The sequence below is a fragment of the Ascaphus truei genome, chromosome 5 (genome assembly GCF_040206685.1).
Source record: "Ascaphus truei isolate aAscTru1 chromosome 5, aAscTru1.hap1, whole genome shotgun sequence".
In the NCBI taxonomy this organism is placed as follows: Eukaryota; Metazoa; Chordata; class Amphibia; order Anura; family Ascaphidae; genus Ascaphus; species Ascaphus truei.
In genome coordinates this window covers 37118123-37142857 of record NC_134487.1, presented here as the reverse complement: position 1 = coordinate 37142857, position 24735 = coordinate 37118123, and the positions used below count along the sequence as shown (strand labels likewise).

Below are 24735 nucleotides of genomic sequence, written 5' to 3'. Positions count from 1 at the left end.
GCTATTTGTGTTTTATTTGTTGGGTATTTATGGTGTATATTAACCCTTTTGGTGCCTGAAAGAGGTCCTTTGCAATGCATTGATTACCTCAGGTAACTGCCATACAGTTTTGTAACAGAGGATGGTGCCCTGTTAGCCTGTAGAGTAGGCAGAAAGGAAGACTTTATTAATAAAACAAACAAAGTAAGTTACAAGTGATACATTTTATTAATTACTAATGATTTAAAAGAGTGCAAGCTTTCAAAATGACTCGGGCCCCTTCCAAGGCGAATTTTCAGTAACTGAAATAGCATGTACTGTAAATATGTATACATATACCGGGCTACTTCGGTTTCTTTCGTAAATATTATTCTGAAGAAGGGACCTGATTGGTCCTTGTTCTGACAAGAAAAATTACTTGTTCAAGAGATTGATCTGGGTTATCGATCTCAGCCACAATTGCACACATGAATAATAACAACACCAGTTGGCACTCAGGATACCGCTCATGATGCCATCAACAACCAGGGGACTCCCATCATCGGTTAAGATGAACTTGCCTAGTCAATAGTTGTTATTCTGTGATCACATTTGTACTGTGCGCAGTCCTGAGTATACTATCAGCTTTGCCACAGTTGAGAGTCTGGCACATTTCATGCAGAACAAAATGTATCAGAGAACATACTCAGGCATTTAGCCAACCCCCCAGTTAGGGAGGTGAGGGAGTCCAGATATATATCTCGCGCTTCTCATAACAATTATGCTAGCAGTTATTTTCCACCAGTACCCTGCTCACAGCAAAATGACTACATTTAAGCATATCTGTAAGGCCTGGGACATAGTAAGCGCTTAGGTGCTGCTGCTCGCTCTCGCTTGCTGCCGCTCGCTCTACCAGGAGCTTTTTGCTGTCCTGACAGAGGAGACAGCAAGCGCTTGGGAGGCGGGTATCACTGTGTGTGTGTGTCACTTGGTAGCTGTCAGTGTGTGTGTGTCACTTTGAAGTGGTCTGTGTGTTTGTGTTTCACTGGGGAACCTGTGTGTGTGTGTATATGTGTGTGTGTATATTATATAATATTTTAAAAATTAAAAAAAAAGACATGTGAGAATAAATTATTTATTAACATTGTGCAACTTTGATAAATATATTCACGCACGCGCACGCACGCACATACACATATACATGCATACACACACACACACAGGCACACACACACACACACACACACATGCATACACATACACACACACACACACACACACACACACATGCATACACACACACATACACATGCATATACACACACATGCACACACACACACACACACACACACATGCATACACATACACACACACAATGCACACACACATGCACACACATATACATACACACACACATGCACACACACACACATGCACACACACACATGCATACACATACACATGCATACACACACACACACACACACAAAGACACACACACACATGCATACACATACCCATACACACATGCATACACACACACACACACACAAAGGCACACACACACACACACACATGCATACACATACACACACACACACACAAACACACACACACACACACACACACACACACACACACACACACACACACACACACACAAACAAAGGCGCACACACACACACACACATGCATACACATACACACACACAATGCACACACACATGCACACACATATCCACACACACACATGCATACACATACACACACACGCATGCATACACACACATGCATACACACACATGCATACACACACACACATGCACACACACACATGCACACACACACATGCACACACAGACACACACACACACAGGAGACATGGATCGGGGCAGAAGGGGGACAGACCGTCAGGGGGCAGGCCGGGGGCGGGCGCATCACTGGCCGGGGGCGGGCCAGTGACGTCACGGAGCTGGTTCGCCCTCATTGGGCGAACCGCTCACGTGACCGGCCTGTCTCGCCGGCAAGCGGGGGAATTTTAAATTCCCCTAAGACCTGCGCGGAAGCGCAGGTGAGCCCCTACTAAAGCCGCTCTAATTGCGGCTGTAGGGGCTCAGTGCTGAGCGGGAGCGCGCGTCAGCACGCTTCCGCCAGCAAGCGCCAAACATGGCTAAGGCCTAAGAGACAAAAGTAAACTCATGATGCACCATCCGGCCATCAGAAACACAAGAAAACTCCATTCTCATTACAGCCCTGAAAGCTTGTATTCTTTTTAGCCTGTAAGAGACAAATGCAGAGGTACAATCAGGGAGACATATTTTGTGAAAATAAACCATGGCTTTTATTCAGCCCAAATCTTTAAGCAATACAGTTTAAGGAAGCACACACATGAACAAACATCCTATCCCTTTCCTATCCCTTTGTAAGGGCTATCTCACACTCCCAATTCCTATCTGCAGTGCTGGGAGGATAGGCTTCTTGCCAACGTATGACCCCAACATCCAAAAAGGTACCTGTAAGCAGGGGGCCATTTATGTCAGTATCTGGGTCTGGGTTGGTGTCCATTGGAGGGGCCAGGCCTTGGTGGGTTCCAAGGTCCGCTGTGCCCTGGAATGGTCTGGTTCCTGGGGATCTTGCTGGCCACACAGTCCTGTGCTCAAGACCCCTTGTTCCTGGGAATCTCTTCTAGCAACGCAGTCCCTCTGTGCTCAAGAGATTTCTCCTGCAGTTCAAGCAGGAGGTTTTTTTTCTACCGGTCTGATGAGCCAGATGGAGACTGGTTAATTCTCTGTAGCTGCAATTAACCAGCTCCCTGCTGGATTCCTCAGACCAGCACAGGCTTTCTATTGAAACACTTTTAGACATGGATCCTGCTCTCTCACAAAGCCATTGAAGGTATCACTCTTGCCAGGGTTTTCTAAGGCCCAGGACATAGTGCACTCAGCGTCGCTGAGCCGGGCTGAGCCGCGCTGAACAGATGCACAAAGCCCCTGCATCTGTTATCAGCGCGGCTATAGTTTCTCCCTCCGCATGATTGCTGATGCGTGCGGAGGCTGAGAAACTTCCCCGAGACAGGCAAGTTTGAAATTTGCCGTTCGGGAAGCGGAGGAGCGGTCACGTGACCGCTCCCATCCAATGGGTCTGCAGCCGGTCCGGCATTGTAAGCACAGAGGTGTATGTGTGTGTATGTATGTGTATGTGTGTGTGTGTGTGTGTGTGTGTATGCATGTGTGTGCATGTGTGTGCATGTGTGTGCATGCATGTGTGCATGTGTGCATGTGCGTGCGCGTGTGTGTGTGCGCGTGCGTGAATATATTTATCAAAGTTGCACAATGTTAATAAATAATTTATTCTCACAACATGTCGTTTTTTTTTAATTTTTAAAATATTATATAATATACACACACACACACATATACACACACACACAGGTTCCCCAGTGACACACAAACACACAGACCACTTCAAAGTGACACACACACACTGACAGCTACCAAGTGACACACACACACACAGTGATACCCGCCTCCCAAGCGCGCTTGCTGTCTCCTCTGCCAGGACAGCAAAAAGCTCCTGGTAGATCGAGCGGCAGCAAGCAAGAGCGAGCAGCAGCACCTAAGTGCTTACTATGTCCCAGGCCTAAGAAATCACATCAATCACATAGCCCATACGAGAGCATAAAATGAACAGCATTCCTTTTGGACGATATGTAACGGCTTTTAGTTTGCAAATTAGTTTTATTATCAAGGGGATTTTATGACTGTAAGAATGTTGGGGAATAAAGCGATATTCAGGGGGAGAGAGGGGGTGGGGGAGGCTTGGAAGAACACACAATCCCCGTTTTTTTTCTTCTAGATGTGATATTAATTCACATTTAATGAAGATTAGTGAATCTAGGCCATAAACATCAATATTTCTTCCTATATACACTGTAGCACTGACACAGCTCTGTATACCAACATTTGCAGGCAGAATAAGTCCCTGCCATGAAGGCAAATGGAGAAATAGCAATTGTTGAGAATTCTCCAGGCACTTGTTGAATTCACAATTCACAAATAATTTATTTATTTCGGCCTCTAAGGACCTTCATCAGTGTTATTGTCTTTATAACAATTTTGGTGTGCAGAGCCTCATACTACTTTTTAAACGGAGAAAGGGCACAGTAATCTGGCACAGGGATTCGAACCAGGTTAAACCCCTTTTAAAGGCAATATTCTTACCACGTCATTACTCATTGTGCTAATTCTTGTCTTGCCTTGGAAGGCAGTCTATTCCAATTAGTGTAGGAGCCGACATCATTCTGGGCAACTTCTTCCAGATACATGAACCCTTTGTTCCAAAGCTGACAAACACAGTCAGAAATGTCTTATGTTTCCCAAGTTTTGTGCATTCTTGAGGCTAATGTTTCGTGCTTGCCTGGAAATACGATCATATCAAACACATATATACAATTGGCCTGTGATCATTGGAGGATGATCTCAATTGCTTTGGGCAAACTTCCTGATGATTACCATGTTTTCTATGAAATGGGACAGGATCCCAAAGAAGGATAAATGCCCTGGCTTTGAAGCTGTAGCCTATATTTTATTGCTTATATATGCTTTTGCCTTTCCAAAATTCCACGTTAAAAAATAATTGGTCATCTGGATTGAGTTTAGTTAGAAACAAATGCTATGCAAGTCCGAGAAGAGTTGTAATGTAGAATTATAGTGGCACTCAGTTCAATATGAGGTATATAGGAACATGAATGCTCATATTTAACAACATATACAGTATGTGGGATTTTACATTGACAATACAGTCGGCAAATAATCCAGTTCAAACCCGTATATATGTCAGAGGGGCCTGCAACACAGTAATTTGCAATACTTTACTGGCTTCTCTGATACGCAAGACGTTAAAACACAAAAATGGGAATTGGAATTTTACGTCCCTCTGGCAACAAAGGAGTTAAATTGTGTTTAATTGACAATGTAATTGTGACGATAGCTTTATGACAGGCTGTAATTTACACCAAATATATATATATATATATATATATATATATATATATACCTGGGTCTGAACTGGGACGATACTTAGATATGATAAAATATAATTTATTCCTTGATAAAGGTGAACACAACAGATATACAAATAACAGGCAAAATATGGACACTTACTTAAAATGGAAATGATGAAACAGTCATATCTGGACTGGCAGTTCATACAGCAATCTTCATAGTCATCAAGACACCAAAGACATGAAAGACCTCTGGCATGAAGACATTGCATAGCGTTTCTCTCAGCAATCAAGATGGTATAGAAGAACACAGGATAAAGGGTTGACCACAGATTATATACCTTTTGTAACCCTATCCTTAACCTTAAGTACAGGTGATTGATTTTCAATTACCTCTAGCCACTCACTAACATGGGAACACATTTTGATCCATGCCCCCCTGCTAGTTGGCACATGCGCAGTAGCACTCTGGGGTCTCATTTCTGTAATCCCACATTTGCATCAGGAATGCCATTTAGTCTACCAAACGGAATATCTGGCAGGAAACCCTTTGTTGTAAGGTGTGAAATGGGACACTTATAGCCTGCTCTGGTTTGTGTCATCTCCGCCCTCCTGTAAACAGTGTAGGTGATAAACTCCTTTGAACAGCACTTAAATTCTAGACATTGGGACGCTTCTCTGACCATCTGCTACCTGATGGCCAAGGGAATTTCCTCTGGTTTTTATCCATACCTTGGGACACAGTATTAAAGATAAAATACAAACATATTAAAATATCCGGTTCCGTTGGGTCCAGCAGGTCCAAACTTCCCAATTCTCAATGCCGGAACTGGGACACCCTAGGGTCCAATTTGCGACTTGCTACGACCTTCGGAACCGGAGTTGCACAAATACACCTTAAACCGTTTCCTATTTTAATACAAAAAACTCCGCTGTAAATTAAATCACGTTTTTTCACTAAATCCCCATTGAAAACAACGGGCTCCGCCGCCATAGACTTTCAATGGCAAACCGCCGCCGTTGGCGGCTATGGGAATCCGCCGCCATAGACTTTCAACAGGGCTGCGCCGCCGTTGAAGTCAATGGGGGTTTTCCGCCATAGCCGGTCAATGGAGATTGGCCGCCATTGGAGTCTATGGGAAAAGTCCCGAACTTTCAAGGGGGTCCATACTCCGTCGGGTTGGTCCAAGAGGGTCAAGGATGGTTCTGCAGCGATGCCGGAGCAGTGACTACAGGTACCCCAAACCCTGATCCTCTGGACCCTCCGGAACCGGAGCTATGGATTCCCAAATTTCAGCTTTTGACACTTAGCCGTTTTCTTGAGCTGTTTCTGCCGCCGCCATTGGAACCTATGGCGCGACCCGCTCTTCTCGGTTCGACCCTTATAGGGGGTCCAGGATACGGGGACCCGGTTGTGGTCGAGTGGGGGGAGGTCTAGGGACTAGGGGCAAAAAGAATTTTATTTGTAGGTGCTCTAGAACTGTTTATTCCCACGCCACTTGTCGTTGAACTTGACTGCTAAGTGATCAAAGCTCTCTTATTGAAAATGTATCCGCTTTGCGGTTTTGCGGTTTGGACGGCAGCCAACTCGTTCCTGGAAAGCCCCTTCGAGGATTCTCCATTGAAGTCAATGGGCCCATTGACTTACAATGGGAAACCGCCGCTCCTCCTCTCGGACGCCATCTGCTGGTTTTCACAGGAAACAGGACCCAAACAGCAAGATTCGCCATTGAAACACATGGAGCTCCAATGGCGGCCTATGGACCCTGCAAAATGGTGCCTGAAAAGGCGGGAAAATTACACAAAGGGCTATAATCATTAAAGAACTATTAACCCTTGTACTCCCGGATGGATCCTAGCGTGTGTGATGCAGACACTGATTAAACCAGATATTACAATGAAACATGGGAACAGGGGAATACACATTTTCATGTTATAAGAAGGGTTAAATCACATTTCTGGACCTCAGCCCAGTTAACCCCTTGTCTCCCTGGTGAGGTCAGGGGGTGGCCAATTGGGGTGTAACCCCTTTAATCCCGGGCCAAATCCTCCCCATCGTCACAGTAATCAAACTATTTTTTTACATTTTGTAAAATAACCCATGGGGGAGGGGGGTGGATTAAACTGCGAAAGTGCCGATTGGGGCACTATCACACGTAAATTCCCATTTACATCAATCAAAGTGTTTGTGCAGTAGTGCCCCTTGTGAATACACCCCCCTTGTATCTGCTTCTCTTCCTGTTCTTACGTTTGCTGAGATTCATCCTCACACATTTAAATGAGAATTTCACTCTCCGAAACGGATTTTGTTATTTTTTTTATTGCAAGTGTTACATGTGGCTGCAATATCCTTCACTCTGACATTGTGGTTGGAAACATTTTCCTATTTTAATTTTTTCCAGATTTCCTCATTTGTAGTTCTTCATTCCATATGTCTTCTAACTTCTCTTTCTGTTCTAATAGATCTTTGGTTATGTGGATCTAATAGACTTGGCACGGTGTGCAGAAGTTTGCCGATCATGGAAAATGATAACACAGAGCAATAATCTCTTGAGCAATGTAAGTACAATATAGTGTATATATATTTATTTTTTATTTTGATGTAGTGGTATCTGTATCGTGTTAGTCGAGCGTAATAATCAAGAACAAATAGTCGATAACGAAATGCTTCAATGATCATACAATGATCTCTTCTTCGGGCGGTGTTACAATGTATTAAGCAAAAAAAAACTTACTTTGACACAGGGCAGCTTGGAATGTTATCTGTGGGTGAAGCCTCCCTCTCCACCTGTGCAGTATACGATTTATGACTTAAGATGTTAGATGGTCCCTGAATGCTTGTGATATACAGTATGTGTGTGCGTGCGTGTATGTGTGTAAATCTTCATTTATAACGCGCCCACAGTGTGTACAGCGCTTTACAAAATGTGTGTGGAGGGGGAGTGTATAACAATGGTGTGGGTAGGTCTTGAAATTACATTGTACATGTGTATGTGTAAGAGACAGGTGTGTGTGCATTCATATAGCACAGTGTTTATGGACTTGGGCCTAAGCACCCGTGGGAAGAGAGTTCTCTTATGTCAGGGTAGTGGCTTATGAAGCTGCGGTCTTGGTTTAGGCCACTGGTGAGTGTCCTGAACAGTTTCATAAATTTGTATTCATGCAACCGTCTCTCTTTAGGTGTTCTGAGATTGCTTTTGAGTATGGCCACCTTCAATTCGTTCATCTTATGGCCAGAGTCAGAAAAATGTTCACCGACAGGACTGTCTCTTGTTCTGCATATATATATATATATATATATATATATATATATATATATATATATATATATATATATATATATATATGTAGCGCACTTTCCCCACCTCCTGGGAGATATGGCGGCTACTGTGTGTGTGTGCGTTACCTGAGAGCCTGGGGTGTACCTTGTCCATCTGGTGACAGCGCCTCCACCTGCGTGGGATCCTAACAGTGTTGGATAACCCGTGCAGGACATTATATAAGTAATACACACGGGATATAGTATAACAAGTTTACTGACCGCGTGAAAATAATGTTAACAATAACAGAACCACTTAGGCCTCGCAGGCCCGTAATCCCACACCGTGCCCCAACACCATGTCCACACCCCGGTGGGGTTTGCCCCCAAGTACGGAGGTGCCCATGGGCCCCCAACCACCCTGGTGTCCACAGAGTCAACCCACCCAAAAGTGTGTGTGTGACAGCGCTGCCCACACCTGCGTGTTACTGTTGGTGCACTTGTAGAATGTTGGTATACCTGCCGGGTGCTCCAACACCCGGTAGCGCCAGCTGAAGATAAGGGAAGTAGGGATGAAGGGCGGTCACTGCAAAACAGAGTTCAGCCAAACTTGAATGTTAAAATCAGCTTTATTTGATCCACATGCTGCACATCACAGAAAACTGAGCACTCTGACGCGTTTCGTCCCGGGATGGGACTTTATCAAAGAGTGAAGATAAGGGATCCACTGATTCAGCAACGTTGTCCGTGATGACATCTGCCGCCACGGGGGTTGGTATCCGGTTGCAGTGTCCCACCATGAAGATAGTCTCTGTGCCTTTCGGTGGTGGTCTGGTTCCAGACCACAGGCCGCAACTGTTGTGGAGCGTTCTGCTGTGTCCCTGACACTAATGAGGCTAATTGGGGCAGTGTCCCTGTCTAAGGGCCTGTCCCTGTAGCAGCCACAAACTAAACAGGGGAGTCAAGGCCTAGCTGGGGCCTAAGGGGGTCTCCGGCCTAGTGCAGGGGCCAATGACACCCTGCACATGCACACCCTACCCTTCTGATGTCCCAGCTCCGACTGGCGTGGTCTGCAGCAAGCCAAATGTATCTTTCATGTTGCAGGGGATTGCTGCAACTTGATTGGCTGTTTGCCTGCACCTGACAGGCAACTCCAGTGCCTTCTGGGGGCTGTAGTTTCCCCATGCGGAGCTTCTGTGTAATGGTCGCCACTTGCAATGCCTCCTGTGCATGCGCGAGGTGCACCAAGGTGGCCACTGCACCTTCGGACCGTACTGGGATGCGCGAACTGTACTGAGCATGCGCTCGCACATTCAATATGGCTGCACCCTTGGCACCCGCTCCCCACGGAGCTCCGGCGAGGTGCTCGCCCCTCCGGCACACCTGGTCCCCTTCCTCATGCTGCGGTGGTTCCTCTGCTATACCAGAGTTAAGCGGGGAACCAAGGGGGGCCAACGGGGATACCCATAGGGGAGACCTGGCAACATATATTTATCACTTTAATATAAAATATGATATATCATATTTCATGCACATGATAAGGTACACCTGGGTATTTCATGCACATGATAAGGTACACGACATTGCTGGAGGAACAGGTGAACCTTCATTTGGCTACATATACTGTATATGTAAAAAAGCCAAAGGATGGTTCACCTGTTCCTGCAGCAATGTCGTGTACCTTATCATGTGCATGAAATGCCCAGGTGTACCTTATCATGTGCATGAAATATGATATATCATATTTTATATCAAAGTGATAAATATATATACTACATACACACTGTTTCTAAGGTTTACAAAAATACATTGCGTTCAACCTTCTTTTTAATGATGTATGGCTATAAAGGGGTCATTCTATATTGACCGAAGCAGCCGTTTGAGCCATTTTCAACCAAACGTCCCCATGATATGCAGCCAAATACGACTCGAATGGCCGCTTTGAAAAATATAGAATGAACCCCTTGGGCTGCGCTTATAGTGACAGCGACGCAACGGTCAGGCTACGGTCGCTGGAAAAATCTAATTGAGATGACTTCCAACGATCACGACCAAGCTGTCGCTCCGTTGCGCCGTTGCGTCGTGCTTACTATAAGCGCATGCGACGGCGGCAATGCATTTGTTTTGCTGCGACGTCGCGTCGCTGTTGCCGTCGCCGGCACTATAAGCGCAGCCTTAGAATAATACATATAAATAAATAAAAAATGGCAATTCTGTTTCAACCAGGACAGACACTATTCTCTTTTGAATAAAAGGCAAACTCTTGATTCCCGTTAAAAAGAAACATTGCATTGTTTTTTTTTTTTCTACCCTTATTAAAATATATTTCCAGGATCGGGGCGGAGAGGTGAGTTATTATATGGGAGCATGGCAAATGTTAACGCAAAATTAAAGCAAAGAAGGCATTTTTTTTTGTGTCAATTTATCCATGTGCTGTGCTCTTATTATGAATGCCAGCTTGTGATACTGGTAGAGTCAATAGGAGTCTATAGAGTTAATAGGAGAGGATGCCTTGTTCACATATTGTAATAGGATTTCTTACATTCTGTGCCTATGTTATCTATAATCTCCTTTAAAAATGTTTGCCATGTCTGAGAAGCCATAAGCCTCCTTGTTTCACAATCTGTAGCCTGATCACAGATAATTAACAGGTGCTTATAATGCACATCTTTACCATTTTTTATTTACCCAATCTTTGTGGGGAGGGGGAGGGGGGGTTATTCATTAACGTCCATTACGATTTAATGCACCTGATCCAGTGTAAACTCCCATTTACCTTACTTGAATGGGAGTTAATACTGGTTTGGGTGAGCTAACCCAGGAGTGCGCAAACTTTTCCCCGTGCGCACCCCTGCCTGCTCTCCTCGGCGCCTCGCACCCCCCCCTTGCTCGACCCCGGCATAAAATGACACGTGGGGTCATGTGACGTCACGTCGCCATGTAACGTGACTTCATGTGACCCCGCAGCGTCATTTGACGCCGGGTTACCAGGACGACGCGTCGCTGGAAGGGAAGTGTATTATAGAGGCTTCGCGCGGTCCCCCGGCATTTCATTAAAATGCCTGGTGGGATAGCAGGGGACCTCTATAACTGCCGCGCCACCCCAGAAAATCTAGTGCCCCCCCCCCTGGGGGGTGCGCCCCCCAGTTTGCGCACCGCTGAGCTAACCCATAATTGATCCTAATGAATAACCCCTTGGAGTTTACTGTGTCAAGGTACAAGGCTATGATAACAGTGCAGAATCATATTAACTCTATTTCTCATGAATAAAACTATATTAACTACCCAATTGGCATGCTTTTTGATGGTCAAACATTATAGATTTTAATCACTTATAATCCAAAACAGGCCATTTTGAGACCACATGTATGAATAAGAAACTTGTAAATTCCTGAAAGATCATATTCAAACCACCTCATTTTGGTCCTTCTTAAGGGTCTTGAATAAGAAAGTAAATCGTTCTCTCTGACATCTAGTGCAGAATGAATGAGCACCTCAGCATTAGGTGATACCTTTTTTTATTTGGACTAACAATTGATATTGTAAGGAAAGCTTTCGAGCGCGCTCTCTCTCCAGGTCAGCAATACTGATTTACAGAAATTACATGAGCTTAACACAGATGTAAAATCCAAGATAGCAATCTAAAGCAGATGAGGTAGAGCATCTAGGACTTTATGAGTTCATGTTAACCCCCTTGACTTCTTTTCAAGATGCCATTTATGTATCGTTTTATTTGCTTCATGACTTAGTCACAATGTCGTTTTTCTTCCATTCCTTCCTTGAACGTTTGTACAAAATAATATGTTTGCCAATCAGTTTTCACCGGGCCCTTTTATTGTTGTAGATTGATTTTTCGGCAGTGAGACACCGTGCTCAAGATAAAAATATTGTCAATATCCTGCGGAAGTGCCGTTTTTATGTCGTACGCATAAATCTCCGGAGCTGTTCCTCACTCCAATGGCCAACATATAAAGGCATAAGTATGTATGATTTTTGTTCTTGGTTGTTGTTTTTTTTTATGGCATTCATCAGAGCTATTAAAACAGATGAGGTGTTTGTCATTTAAGATGACAGCCTGGATCCACAATGGTGGTACTGTAGTGCCGGTGAGTATTCTAAAACAAATCTGGGGCAATAGCCAACAAGACCCAGGTACATGCTGGGTACAGGCTGCAACATTTCAGTGACATTTCTGCAGACAGACTAATGGCCCATCGGATTAACAGCGGGGGCCCCTGACAGTCCCATTCAAACTGAATGGGACTGCCAGGGACCCCTGCTATGTTAATCCGATGGGCCATTAGTCTCTGCAGAAATGTCACTGAAATGTTTGCAGCATGTACCCAGCATGTACCTGGGTCTTGTTGGTGATAGCCCCAGATTTTCCAAGGCAAGTTTAAGGCAAGTTTTAGAATACTCGTCGGTCAATCACCAAGAGTAATAATATTGTCACACACATGGTTGTCAGAATTATTTACAAAAACGTTTTTGGAAGGCAAGACTGAAGTTCTGTGACTATATGTGTTAAGTAAAAATTGGACCGATTATTTTATGCACTAATATCACACAACAAGCTTCCCAGAGTGACAAAGTATGTTGCTCTTTCGTGCCTTATGTTAAATGCATGTTCTGGCATTACCTGACCATCTTTAAATTAGGATTTGTATGCTGCTGAAAATAAAAAAAACTAAGTTAAATGAACTATTCGGGTCTCTGTAAAATTAGACTATTTAGGATTGTAGTTATGGGCCTATAAATAATAACCTGCCTTTTTCTCCTAATTGATCAGATCTAATAAGCGGTGCTAAAGCATAAGACACCTTCCGATCATATGGGCTTATGGCCGCTGTATATGGCTAAGCACCAGTTAGTAAATTTGACCTATTATTTATTTTACTTCCAAATAAAATAGAAAACTGTTATAAAATAGATGAAAATAGGTTTTAAATCATACTATTGTGGGAAAACTTTACATCCGTGAATTCAATATTTGTTCATTTTAGCCTGATCTGCTCAACTAAACAAAGTATGCAAAATCAGATTTGGATCATTGTTTTTATTACATTACAGTTGACGTATCGGTTATATGCTGTGATACTTTAAATATGGGGCACTTGATGATGAACATTCCTATTAACTAATTAACATGTTGGCATCAATTCATGTTTGTGTTGACCTGAACTGATGTTCAGTTTATAATAACTACCCATTTAGCTTTAGCACGTATTGACTTGGGGATTTAGACAGCCCCGTAACAACTTAAACCTTCACTTAACAACCCCACTTTTTTCACCCATAGATGTTTTATAAACATTTTGAAAATATCTTGTTCCAAGCACCTTAATATGCCAAGAGTAGAAACATTTCAGACTATCATTTTTTAATCATTTTCATGTATCACATATTGCTGTTCTGTTCTACTGGAAGGAGACATCTATTTTATAGATTGCAGTGAACTACTTTATTTGCTTACACTCTTTTGGGCGAGAAATATAGACAAAATGAATTGCAGCTCTGCATTATAATAACAATGACATTGGCTAAAATAAAAAATGGGGGCATCACCTCAACTTTGAGTCATTTGACTTTATCCATTGGTTTAAATCCCATCCAGTATTCCCTACTTGAAGGCTGCTCTGCAGAAATACTTGCCCATTGCATTATACATGACGCTCGCTTGGCAATCTCAAATACTATACAGAAAATGATGGGGGTTAATATCCACTGGATTTAAAAAAAAATTTGTATTGTAGTTTATAGGGCAGTTTTAACCGATGAGTTTTGTACACATGAATAAAAAAGGTTTATGCTACAGAAAGGTAGGGACCTTTCTAAGAGTAACCAAGCTTTTATTTAAAACAACAACAACAACAAAAAAAATTCTGTAAATAAAGTGGAGTAGTACTGACTAGGTGCTATGCATTTACAATAGACTTCTCTGAAAGTTCATGGTACAATAGCTTTTATTGTACTGCTTCTACTGAGGCACCACTCTCTTCTGGCAATATGAGAGAGAATACAGACTGTGTCTGGCTACCATTAAGGTTCAGGTTCTTGCTGATCAACTGCGTACGTTGTTAATGGATTTTTTTTGTTCTAAATAACTGGTAGTTTCCTTGCTTTAAATCCAGTTATTTATCTTAAAGAAGAAATCCATTGAGGGATCCCCAAAATTCCTTAGATGTTGTCTCCCTCCAGTTTGACGATAACAGGTCGTCTCTGGGATGACCGTCAGGTTTGTTTCTGATGGTGTCAGTCAGTGTCAGTTTTTAAGAGGGACCAATGTCACCATTACTGACTGGATTGCTGACCAGCAAGTTGCCCAGAAGCCATCTTGGTTGAAAGTTCATTTAAAAGTCCATATTATAAGAATATTTCAGTTAACAGATTTTTCACAAAAACGTAGAATGTGAGACTATGGTGATTTTATGTTTAAACAAAATATTGGTCTGCTTTATTGAACACAATCTACAGTCCATGTAAAAAAAAAAGTATGTTATAAAAACGTACAATACTCAATCATATACACATTTTCCTTGGTCATATTTACAGTTACGTTGTCATTTCTGAATGGTAGATTTTGTAAGAAACTATGTATGTATGGGTGTATGTATGTATATCTTTATAGTTTGTAGATTGGAGATTTGTAGTTTGTATTTCTTGCAAATATTGACATCACTGCATTCATACTGCTGAGCGTGGCAGCAGTTTTCCACCCTAACTGGCGTCTCCTTGTTCATGACAGTTTATAAATTATCAGGCAACATGATATGACTCCATAGAGGACTTGAACAATGTACTTTATATGTCTGAATATATTACATTCTGTATCCTTGCCTGTCATCTCTTTCCTTTTCTTTATGGTGAAAAAACTCTACTAATTCTGAGGTGTGTTCAACCCTCACTGGCTAAGAATCTGCATCAAATGTAAGAAACATCAGTAATATGAACCTGCAAACAGATATGAAAAAATTATTGCTGTGCAGAATGTTTCTGTGTATCGATACATAAATATCCATATGTTTTAGCAATATTTGCTTCCAACTCAAAATGTATTAAAAGTGAGTATTGTTGATGTACACTGCATCTCTGAATTGGAGAGCAAACGTTACTGGCTTTCAAGCCAAATTAAGTAGTCATATGTGTGTGATGTGCTTATTTGGACAAAGTTAGGCCATAAACTCAGGAATATTTTTCTGAGACAGATGTGCATTGTTTGCGACACTGTTATAGTTATTAACTTTGCTATGGTACAGGCATACCCCGGTTTAAGGACACTCACTTTAAGTACACTCGCGAGTAAGTACATATCGCTCAATAGGCAAACGGCAGCTCACGCATGCGCCTGTCAGCACGTCCTTAACAGCAATACCAGCTCCCTACCTGTACCGAAGCTGTACGCAAGCAGGGAGACTATAGAGCCTGTTACAAATGCATTATTTACATCAGTTATGCACGTATATGACGATTGCAGTACAGTACATGCACCGATAAGTGGAAAAAAGGCAGTGCTTCACTTTAAGTACATTTTCGCTTTACATACATGCTCCGGTCCCATTGCGTACGTTAATGCGGGGTATGCCTGTATTATACTTCTGATTATTTGTAGGCGCAACAGGTGAACATCTTGGATAGCAAGTAACCCAAGCAACTACTGTATACGTTTAGTTTAAAGATAAGTCCGGCATTTTCAATGAAAATGATATCTTGTATAAAAAAAAACCCAGCAAAATATGACAGTTCCCGTTAAAAAATCAATTAAATATCTTACATAAAAATACTCAGTGCTTTAACTTAGCACTGTTAATATGACACTTTGTTTTTTAGCTGTTTCAATTTGCCGTGAGTGGTCTCTATGTCGTTCCCATTCATCTTCATCCATAACTCGCTCTACATGTACTTGTAGCTTTTCATTTGGGCATTCTTCATAGTAACTTCTGACATACTTTCCAACAAACCAGCCTTTAAACTCTTCTGGTGCTTTGCATTCCAAGCCATTGTAGTTAACACTGTCGTGATGCTTTAGCCAGTAGAACAAATAATGGATGTGGTAGTCACATCTCCAGGGGTTGTCTCTGAGCCATAGCTTTTTCAAAAAGTATAAATCTTCCAGCACACCATATTGAAAGTTAGAGAGGGTATTGTTTGCTAAATCCAACTCTTTTAGATTCATTAAACCTGAAAAGGCAGCTGAGAAAAGAAAATATTATGATATAATTATATAAGTTTAATAATATCATTATAATGTGTATATTCATCATTATTATAACTTTGTGCCATTTCTTCTCTGGTAGTGCTCTGTGACAGTGGTTTATAACATTTTAAGAACACCATAGTCCAATGTTTTCATTTGGCTCCATGGAACTAAAATTCTATTTGGGGTTGTATGGAACCCTAACCCTCTCGAATGGCGCGTCCGAGATTAGATGCATTGTAAGGAACCCCAACCCTCTCTAATAGCGCGTCTGAGATCAGATGCATTGGAAAAGAACCCCAACCCTCTCTAATAGTGCGTCTAAGATCAGATGCATTGGAAAAGAACCCCAACCCTCTCTAGTAGCGTGTCTGAGATCAGATGCATTGTAAGAAACCCCAACCCTCTCTAACACTGTGTATGAGATCAGATGCATTGGAAAGAACCCCAACCCTCTCTAACACCGTTTCTGAGATGAGATGCATTGTAAGGAACCCCAACCCTCTCTAACACCGTGACTGAGATCAGATGCATTGGAAAGAACCCCAACCATCTCTAATAGTGTGTCTGAGATCAGATGCATTGGAAATAACCCCATCCATCTCTAATAGTGTGTCTGAGATCAGATGCATTGGAAAGAACCCCAACTCTCTCTAATAGTGTGTCTGAGATCAGATGCATTGAAAAGAACCCCAACCATCTCTAATAGTGTGTCTGAGATCAGATGCATTGGAAAGAACCCCAACCCTCTCTAACACCGTGTCTGAGATCAGATGCATTGGAAAGAACCCCAACCATCTCTAATAGTGTGTCTGAGATCAGATGCATTGAAAAGAACCCCAACCCTCTTGAATAGCACGTCTGAGATAAGATGCTTTGTAAATTCTTCTGTTTTTGGTACAATTTTCAAATGACCTGCTCCCATTTCCTCACTATCACTACCAATTTTAAGAGTTCTGGCTGAAAGCCCCACCTGGAATTCCACGCCGTGCTCTTTCAGGCACGTATTGTGATCATTAGTCACATATTTGTTTCTTACTGTATATTATGGTGTTTACTTTTTTTTTTTTATGTTGTTTATTTGTCAAGCTAAAGCCACACTCTGAAGTCTCTCCTCTCACTGGTCTGTCTTGCTGCGTTTGTCAGTTTAGACTCTGCTTCCCTTTTGTCATCCTTCTCTGCCCCTTTGCCTTGGATGTTCCCTTCTTGCGTAGGGAACAAATGTACGACCATACAGTTGTCTCACCCACACAGTTGAATTGTGCGGAGGTATATGTTTGCATCTTCTACTTATATGTAGTTCTAATCAGCAGTCATATTACAATTTGCATCTCAAGATCTCACTTGGTGCTACTCAAAAGCTAATATTTAAGTAAAATATGCTGGTGCTTTATAAATACATTGTAGTAATATACAGGTTAGATTTGTTTATATTCTTTTAATGTTAAAGTTGTTTTCAGACATATTGGAACAGGTCAGTGAAGGCATACTTTTCTGTTTGCTTTGCCAGATATGCTTTGATTCAAGAAAACATTACAGGCAGTCCTCGGTTATCCGACACAATGCGTTACTCAAAATGGCGTTGTAAAGCGAAACGTTGTAAAGCGAAACCCGTTTTCCCATAGGAACACTGTTTAAATGAAAGGTTCCGTTCCTGAAGGCATTTTTAACACTAAAATACACCAAATATTTTATGCAGGCAATAAGATATGCAGCACACACATAAATTATATAGTGTATATACTGTATTATATATATAATATAACAAAATAAATAATATATTAGATAGTATAATATAATATTATATAGTATAATATTATATATATATATACGCTCTTACGACGCTTTGCAACAATGTTTATGTGAATGTGTATATATATATATACACATACACAACGTTGCAAAGCGTCGTAAGAGCGTTGGATAAGCCATTTTGGCGTTGTAAAAATGAATATAGGTATGCATTGCATAGCGTTGGATAAGCCATTCGTTGAAAAGCGAAGCGTTGTAAAACGAGGACTGCCTGTACATAATTAGCTTGATGAACAAATGGTTGTTTAAAAAACCTGGTACAGGCTCAAAGATAGGATCTGATGCTAAATGTATTTATGAATAGATAATACATTGCATTACAAATGTCAAATTGTGTTAATTTTAAGATGTGTGAAGTATTTAGTAGTAAAATAATACAGGAACTTCGGTGATAAATTAACTGAGATAGAAGAATGTGAAAGTGTCTTGGCATGATCTGTACTAATAATTAAAATGTGGATACTTTTATATTTTTTAATTCATTTAACTTACCCGGATCTATGAATTCGATTCCATTGCTGCTCAGGTTTAATATCTCCAGGTTTGGAACATCTATGAACTCTTTCGAGTGTAACTGTTTCATTTTATTGTTGGACAAATCAAGTTTTACTATGTCTGGAGCTATGTCAGTTGGAACTCTTTGTAATTCTGAAAGAATGGAAATGATTATTCTTGTGGTTTTTTTGAAATTCCACTTTGCTGAAGCATACAGTAAAGCTATCCCATCTACATCAATGTTACAGAAGTATTTTCAGCTCCTTTGGTTTCACAGGAATAAAGCTTTGGCTCTATTCCTTATTTATTATGCTAGCAGGCCATCAGTACTTAATCACATATGTACATAGTCAGATACCTGGGTTCTTCATATTGGTGTAGCGGGGTACCCCCTGTCTACTAAATCTACCCAATGGACTGGCAGTAAACCCTGGTGTTCGCAGGTTTTCCAGTAGTTATCATGGCGTTTTCCCCCTTCATCCTTTTGTGCTGCGCTTGAGTGACATCAGGGGGTGGCATATCCTGTTGTGGCTGGGACAATGGGATGGCCGCCCTCTGGCTGTACTTAAGGGCAGGACCGCCCTAAAGTTGGGTTGTTGTTCCTTCCCCATGAGGAAGGCAGGTCACGACTGGGAGCCTGAGATTGGGGCCTTCCCATGTGCTCTTCCCTTCGGAGTAGAGTGACATACCCCTGCCTTTGCTAAGAAGGTGGGGAAGAGCTAGGACGGCTGGGGGTGCCCTAGGCCTGTAGTAACTGTCTAGGGACTATCTCCAGTGATATCTGAGAGAAGAGACTGTGATTTGGCAGGTGACTGCTGAGTACCTGTATTACTGCACTAAGAGTAGTAATAAACCCATTCCTGTTTTGCAATATACCTCCTACCTGCTGTGTGATCTAATTGGGGGGAGATTTACAGTTCTACCGTGGGAGATCGCCTCCATATCCCTGGAACCTATGGCAGATGGAGACGCTGCACTGCTAAGTATTAGGTGGGGTATGGACCCCAGAAGCCTGTTCCTGTGGACAACTCAGCCCTCTTGTTACCAGTAGGTATGCACCACAAATACACAGTAATGGCTCCGATATGCGATTGGGGTGGGGGGAGGGGGGGAATACTGTTACAATGGGAAACGGGAAGATTGTCCTCAAGGTTGCCAAAATAGTTACCAATCACAAATATTTGGAATTGATGTCTGTGAGTAGGGTTACCATAGTAGCCATAGTTACTGGTTATGCACTTCTTTAACACAGGCTGCTGAAATGTGTAGTGTGGCAGGCGTAAGCTTAGGCTGAGTCCATGGTGTGGGAGACCGCGTGAAGGCGTCTGCACGGACGCGATCAGACTGCCTTAAGGCAGTGATCCCGCCCATGGACCTGGCGGAGGCTGGAGGGGGCGCACGTTGCGCAAGAAATCAGTTGAAACTGATTTCTTGGAGCGACACGTGGGTCACGTGAGCGGTTCACCCAATGAGGGTGAACCAGCTCCGTGACGCCTCTAGGAACGCCCTCCATGGCCCATCCACCATGGCCAGGGAAAGCACCCGCTTTCCCACAGCCTCCGTATGTCTCAGCGCGGGCGAAGGCACCATGGCCCGGGCCTTATAGGGCCTATGAACTAAGAAGCTGACACGGGGAGTCTGTGAATTTCTAGTGTGCGGTCCTCCTCTCCCCCTCCCCCCTTTTTTTTCTACTTTGACTTGGAAATTTGGTTACACTTCTTGGGGGACAGGCACCTTATATGATAAAATGGTACACATACTTTTGCTCTCACTTACGATATATCTGGATTCATTTCCTATTGACTGCTATAGTTATGCTACAGAAAAGGAGCGGTCTTTCATCTATATCGTCATTTGTGATTTACCTGTTGTAACACAGAAAGGGTCCTTTTACTAGAAGTCTCCTACGGCAAAACTGGTGCATAAAAACAGCCCCATATAAAAAAAAAGAGAATAAATCACAGTAATAAGCAATTGGTGCCATTTGTTTGCATTGATTTTGCAGCCAAGAGACTATAGTAAATAACCTCCAAGTTGTCTCCACTCCCTTATAATTTGCAAAACCTCCCTGATGTCTATACTATTTATTTATTTTATTTTTATTTATAAAATGTTTGACCAGGAAGTAATACATTGAGAGTTACCTCTCGTTTTCAAGTATGTCCTGGGCATAGTTAATATATACAGTACTAGTAATTTACTCCTCCTCCACGTCATCCTCTTCTGTTATAACTCTAGATTGACTTCTGTAGTGCCAACAAACTGTATTGTTCTGGTCATTCGGTCAATGTAACAAAAGAATAATAATACAAAAATGCAATGACCCGGCGCTCCAGGCTACAACAATACCCCAGTCCAATGATTAGTCCAAATGGATATGGAAAGTTCTTTTCAATATTCCAGCTGATGGAGAGATGATGATCCAATTCCTGGCTGTTAGTTCCGGACTCCTCCTAGTGAATAATAGACAAAAAGGAAAAGACCATTGCGCAGCCACAAGAACCAATAAATGACTACACGACAGATTAAAGTAATGAACTTACAGACTTTCTGTGTTGTTCCTTTGAGACAATCTGTGCTTTAAACCTCTTCTCTTTCAGATATCACGAATCCCACGTGTTGTATGTCATTCATCCAGGTTTTCTATCTGTTCACAGCATTACCACTCAGACATGGTTCCCATGTGTTCCCAGAAAGGAGATAACATAGAAGATGATGGTGCAGATTGATAAAAATTTATTACAATGAAAAATAAAAACAGCCAAAGGCTTACTCACATAAACCAGGCTGTGTTAAAACAGCTGACAACGTGCCGTCCGCAGCTTGATACAATCAGGTATAGCAGGCTTCTGGGATGATGGCACTTTTGTTATTTGCAAACCCTGAAGTGGCGTCTATCTCTATGCAGTTGCTCTGCGAGATCCGCCCCCTCTATTTGCTATTGCTATCTCTATCTCAGCTTGAGGTGGCCAGCACTACACACTGTGCTCTGCTCTCCTCTCTGAGTAACTGCCGTCAGCCCGCGCGCAGCTCAGTGACGTCATACTATGGCGTCTCTCCTGATCTCTCTGCTCCTGATCACCGTGTCAGTTCTAGCTCCTCCCTCTCTAGACGCATTTCGTGACGCAATGTGGTCACTTCATCAGTGGATCCACTATATCATTGTAATAAATTTTTATCAATCTGCACCATCATCTTCTATGTTATCTCCTTTCTGGGAACACATGGGAACCATGTCTGAGTGGTAATGCTGTGAACAGATAGAAAACCTGGATGAATGACATACAACACGTGGGATTCGTGATATCTGAAAGAGAAGAGGTTTAAAGCACAGATTGTCTCAAAGGAACAACAACACAGAAAGTCTGTAAGTTAATTACTTTAATCTGTCGTGGAGTCATTTATTGGTTCTTGTGGCTGCGCAATGGTCTTTTCCTTTTTGTCTATTATTCACTAGGAGGAGTCCTGAACTAACAGCCAGGAATTGGATCATCATCTCTCCATCAGCTGGAATATTGAAAAGAACTTTCCATATCCATTTGGACTAATCATTGGACTGGGGTATTGTTGTAGCCTGGAGCGCCGGGTCATTGCATTTTTGTATTATTGTCTGAAATGAGTCTGTGAGGAATTTGTTAGGCAGAGACCCTTTGGCAGCTTTCACTTAGCAGTAAGCTTATTATTCACTTATTGTATTTACACACTTGTATATATATTTTTTGCGCTGAGATATAGGGTTAATCATTTTTTAGTTAATTTTTAACAAAAGAATAAACTGGACTGGAGGAGGGAATTTACATATAGGGGCTAATTGAGAGCTGGCTAACGACCGTGGAGTCAAAGCCACACTTATTACGTGAAAGGAAACTGGTGTGCAGCTCGTAAAATGAAAAAGATCCAGATTTGGCTAAAAATACGTGCAAAAGATAGATTAACAGTGACTCAACAGGCGAAGAGGAGGAATGTTTATTTCTAATGAGCTCAACATGGGCGTTCACACATTAAATAGAACCTGTCTTGTATTAGAGTCCACGTTAGAGTCGGATTAACGGCCGTTCTTAATTTAAGACCTTTTCTTAATCAATGTACCTATTGGTGCTATTGGTTAGGTACCAGGTGCTAATCAGACTGCTCTATTGGAATCCAGAATTTGCGACATACATTTTCTGGAGCCATGGCTGCAATTGCTGCTCTGTTGATGGGATTATGTAACCTTGCAATGCTTGGTATCATTGAGAATAGACCAAGATCACGGAGAAGGGAAATAATGTATTATTATTCATTAAACCTGTCCTCTCTGGTAAATTGAAGGGATGGTTTGTTCTTTGCTTGTTTCCTTGGTAATTGAGCTGCAATGTTTCCTTCTGCTAGGCTCAGTTATTGCAAACTGAGGTAGTCCCCCAAAAGTAAAAAAAAATCTTTTTTAGGGCATGTGCTGATGCAATTAAGCAAAAACGTTATGCAGATTAATATCTGTAATTATTGGGCACATACATATGATTGCGAAAGATATATAAAAATGACGCACAGTCAATGCCGCTAATCTAAGACATCGTTATCATATTTTAAGGCCAGCTGCTAATGACTGTAGAAACTAATTGTAAATCCGGTCATAATTCCAGAAATATCAATGGTACAGCGCTAAACTTTTAACACCACTGTTATTTTTGCGATTACATCTGGTCTCTAAGGGTTAGATCTACAAAACTCTGTTAAATTAGGGCTCATAACATGAGATTATCTAAAATACGAAATGACCTTATGTTCCCTGAGTTATCATAGTATCCTCAAAGTTAATTATATGCAAAAACAATGTCCGAACTACATCTCATTAGTATAGGCATTAGTATAGGCTTAACGTCACGTTACTTAAGTAATAATCCCCTCAGAACAGGGCATTACTGGCCAATAATGACCTGGCTGGAACAGTTGAAGGCCCGAGGCGAAGCCGAGGGACTTTAACCCAGCCAGGGCATTATTGGCCAGTAATGCCCTGTTCTGAGGGGATTATTACTTAAGTAACGTGACGTTAAGACAATGCTAATTTGAGTCTAATTTGAGACACAAAGTCCAGTTCAGGGCAGGAGGTGGCAGGGTGTGGCTTCATATCATGCTTAGGCCTCGGTCCAGCTGCGCTCGGTGGTGCGGGCGGCCAACATCGAGTTCCCCACCAGCAGGCGAATCCTGCGGAGCCGTTCCCGGTCCCCCCTGGCTGCACAGCTTACTACACGCTGTGGCGCGTCAGCCGCTATGGGATACAAGAGAATGGTGTTCCCTAGCGTTGACGCGTCACGTGGTGTGGCTGTGAGCCAATGGGGAGGGGAGGCTTCAGTAGGAGGAGAGGCTTCGGGGAGCGGGGAGGAGTGTGGAGTGAAAGCAGCGTGAGGGCCTGTCTGTGTGTGTGTATGTGTGTGCCTGAGTGCGTGAGTGCCTGCCTCTGTCTGTGTGTGTGTGTGTGTGTGTGCCTGAGTGCGTGAGTGCCTGCCTCTGTCTGTGTGTGTGTTGCTTTACTTACCCGAGCCGTGGAGGGAGGGGGGGAGAGTAGCGGGTCCCTCCGCTCAAGCCACGCCCCCTCCCGCTCAAACCTCCCACTCCCGCCCACCTCCCGCTACGGCTCCCGCTATCGCGGTCTGTGTATCTCAGCGCCCCGCCTGTCTGCAGTGCAGGCGCGCTGACTCTGGGAGCGGGGCCTTAGCCTTACTCCCACGTTCTCTTCTTCTAATCAACTGCCCTCCTCTATGAAAACCATTAAGGGCAGATCTCATTCTTTTCCTTCGATTCTCATTGGACAGTCCTGAACAGGCGTGGCCATACTTTCGCGCCACTTGGATAGGCGGGCTCTCCATAATAGTTGTGTCCATGGACACTTTTTTGAAGAAATTTTTTTTTTCTTGATGGGAAAAGAAACTTTGTTCACTTTTGCAAAAACTTTTAGCTGGAAAATTGAGCCCACTATACTTCTGCAAAACGCTCTTGGTAGAATAACTTTGGCAATGCAATCTTTAATCCTGGGA

At 42.6% G+C, this 24735-nt stretch overlaps 2 protein-coding genes across 7 annotated transcripts in view; one reads left to right on the top strand and one right to left on the bottom strand.

Annotated features, from left to right (window-relative positions):
- The window catches only part of FBXL13 (F-box and leucine rich repeat protein 13), a 238941-nt gene that overhangs the window by 56292 nt on the left and 157914 nt on the right, over positions 1-24735 (top strand). For 4 of the 5 annotated variants that reach the window (XM_075599629.1, XM_075599631.1, XM_075599632.1 and 1 more), the window contains 3 exons: positions 7425-7520; positions 12065-12200; positions 15109-15147. In XM_075599629.1, the coding sequence (XP_075455744.1) occupies positions 7425-7520; positions 12065-12200; positions 15109-15147 (271 nt within the window). The remainder of the gene's footprint in view (positions 1-7424; positions 7521-12064; positions 12201-15108; positions 15148-24735) is intronic. The other variant, XM_075599630.1, reaches the window with a different exon arrangement.
- The window catches only part of LRRC17 (leucine rich repeat containing 17), a 70687-nt gene continuing 58499 nt past the window's right edge, over positions 12548-24735 (bottom strand). For both annotated transcript variants that reach the window (XM_075599634.1, XM_075599635.1), the window contains exons 3-4: positions 18719-18874; positions 12548-16410 (exon numbers count right to left, since the gene is read on the bottom strand). In XM_075599634.1, the coding sequence (XP_075455749.1) occupies positions 16010-16410; positions 18719-18874 (557 nt within the window). In that variant the 3' untranslated portion in view covers positions 12548-16009. The remainder of the gene's footprint in view (positions 16411-18718; positions 18875-24735) is intronic.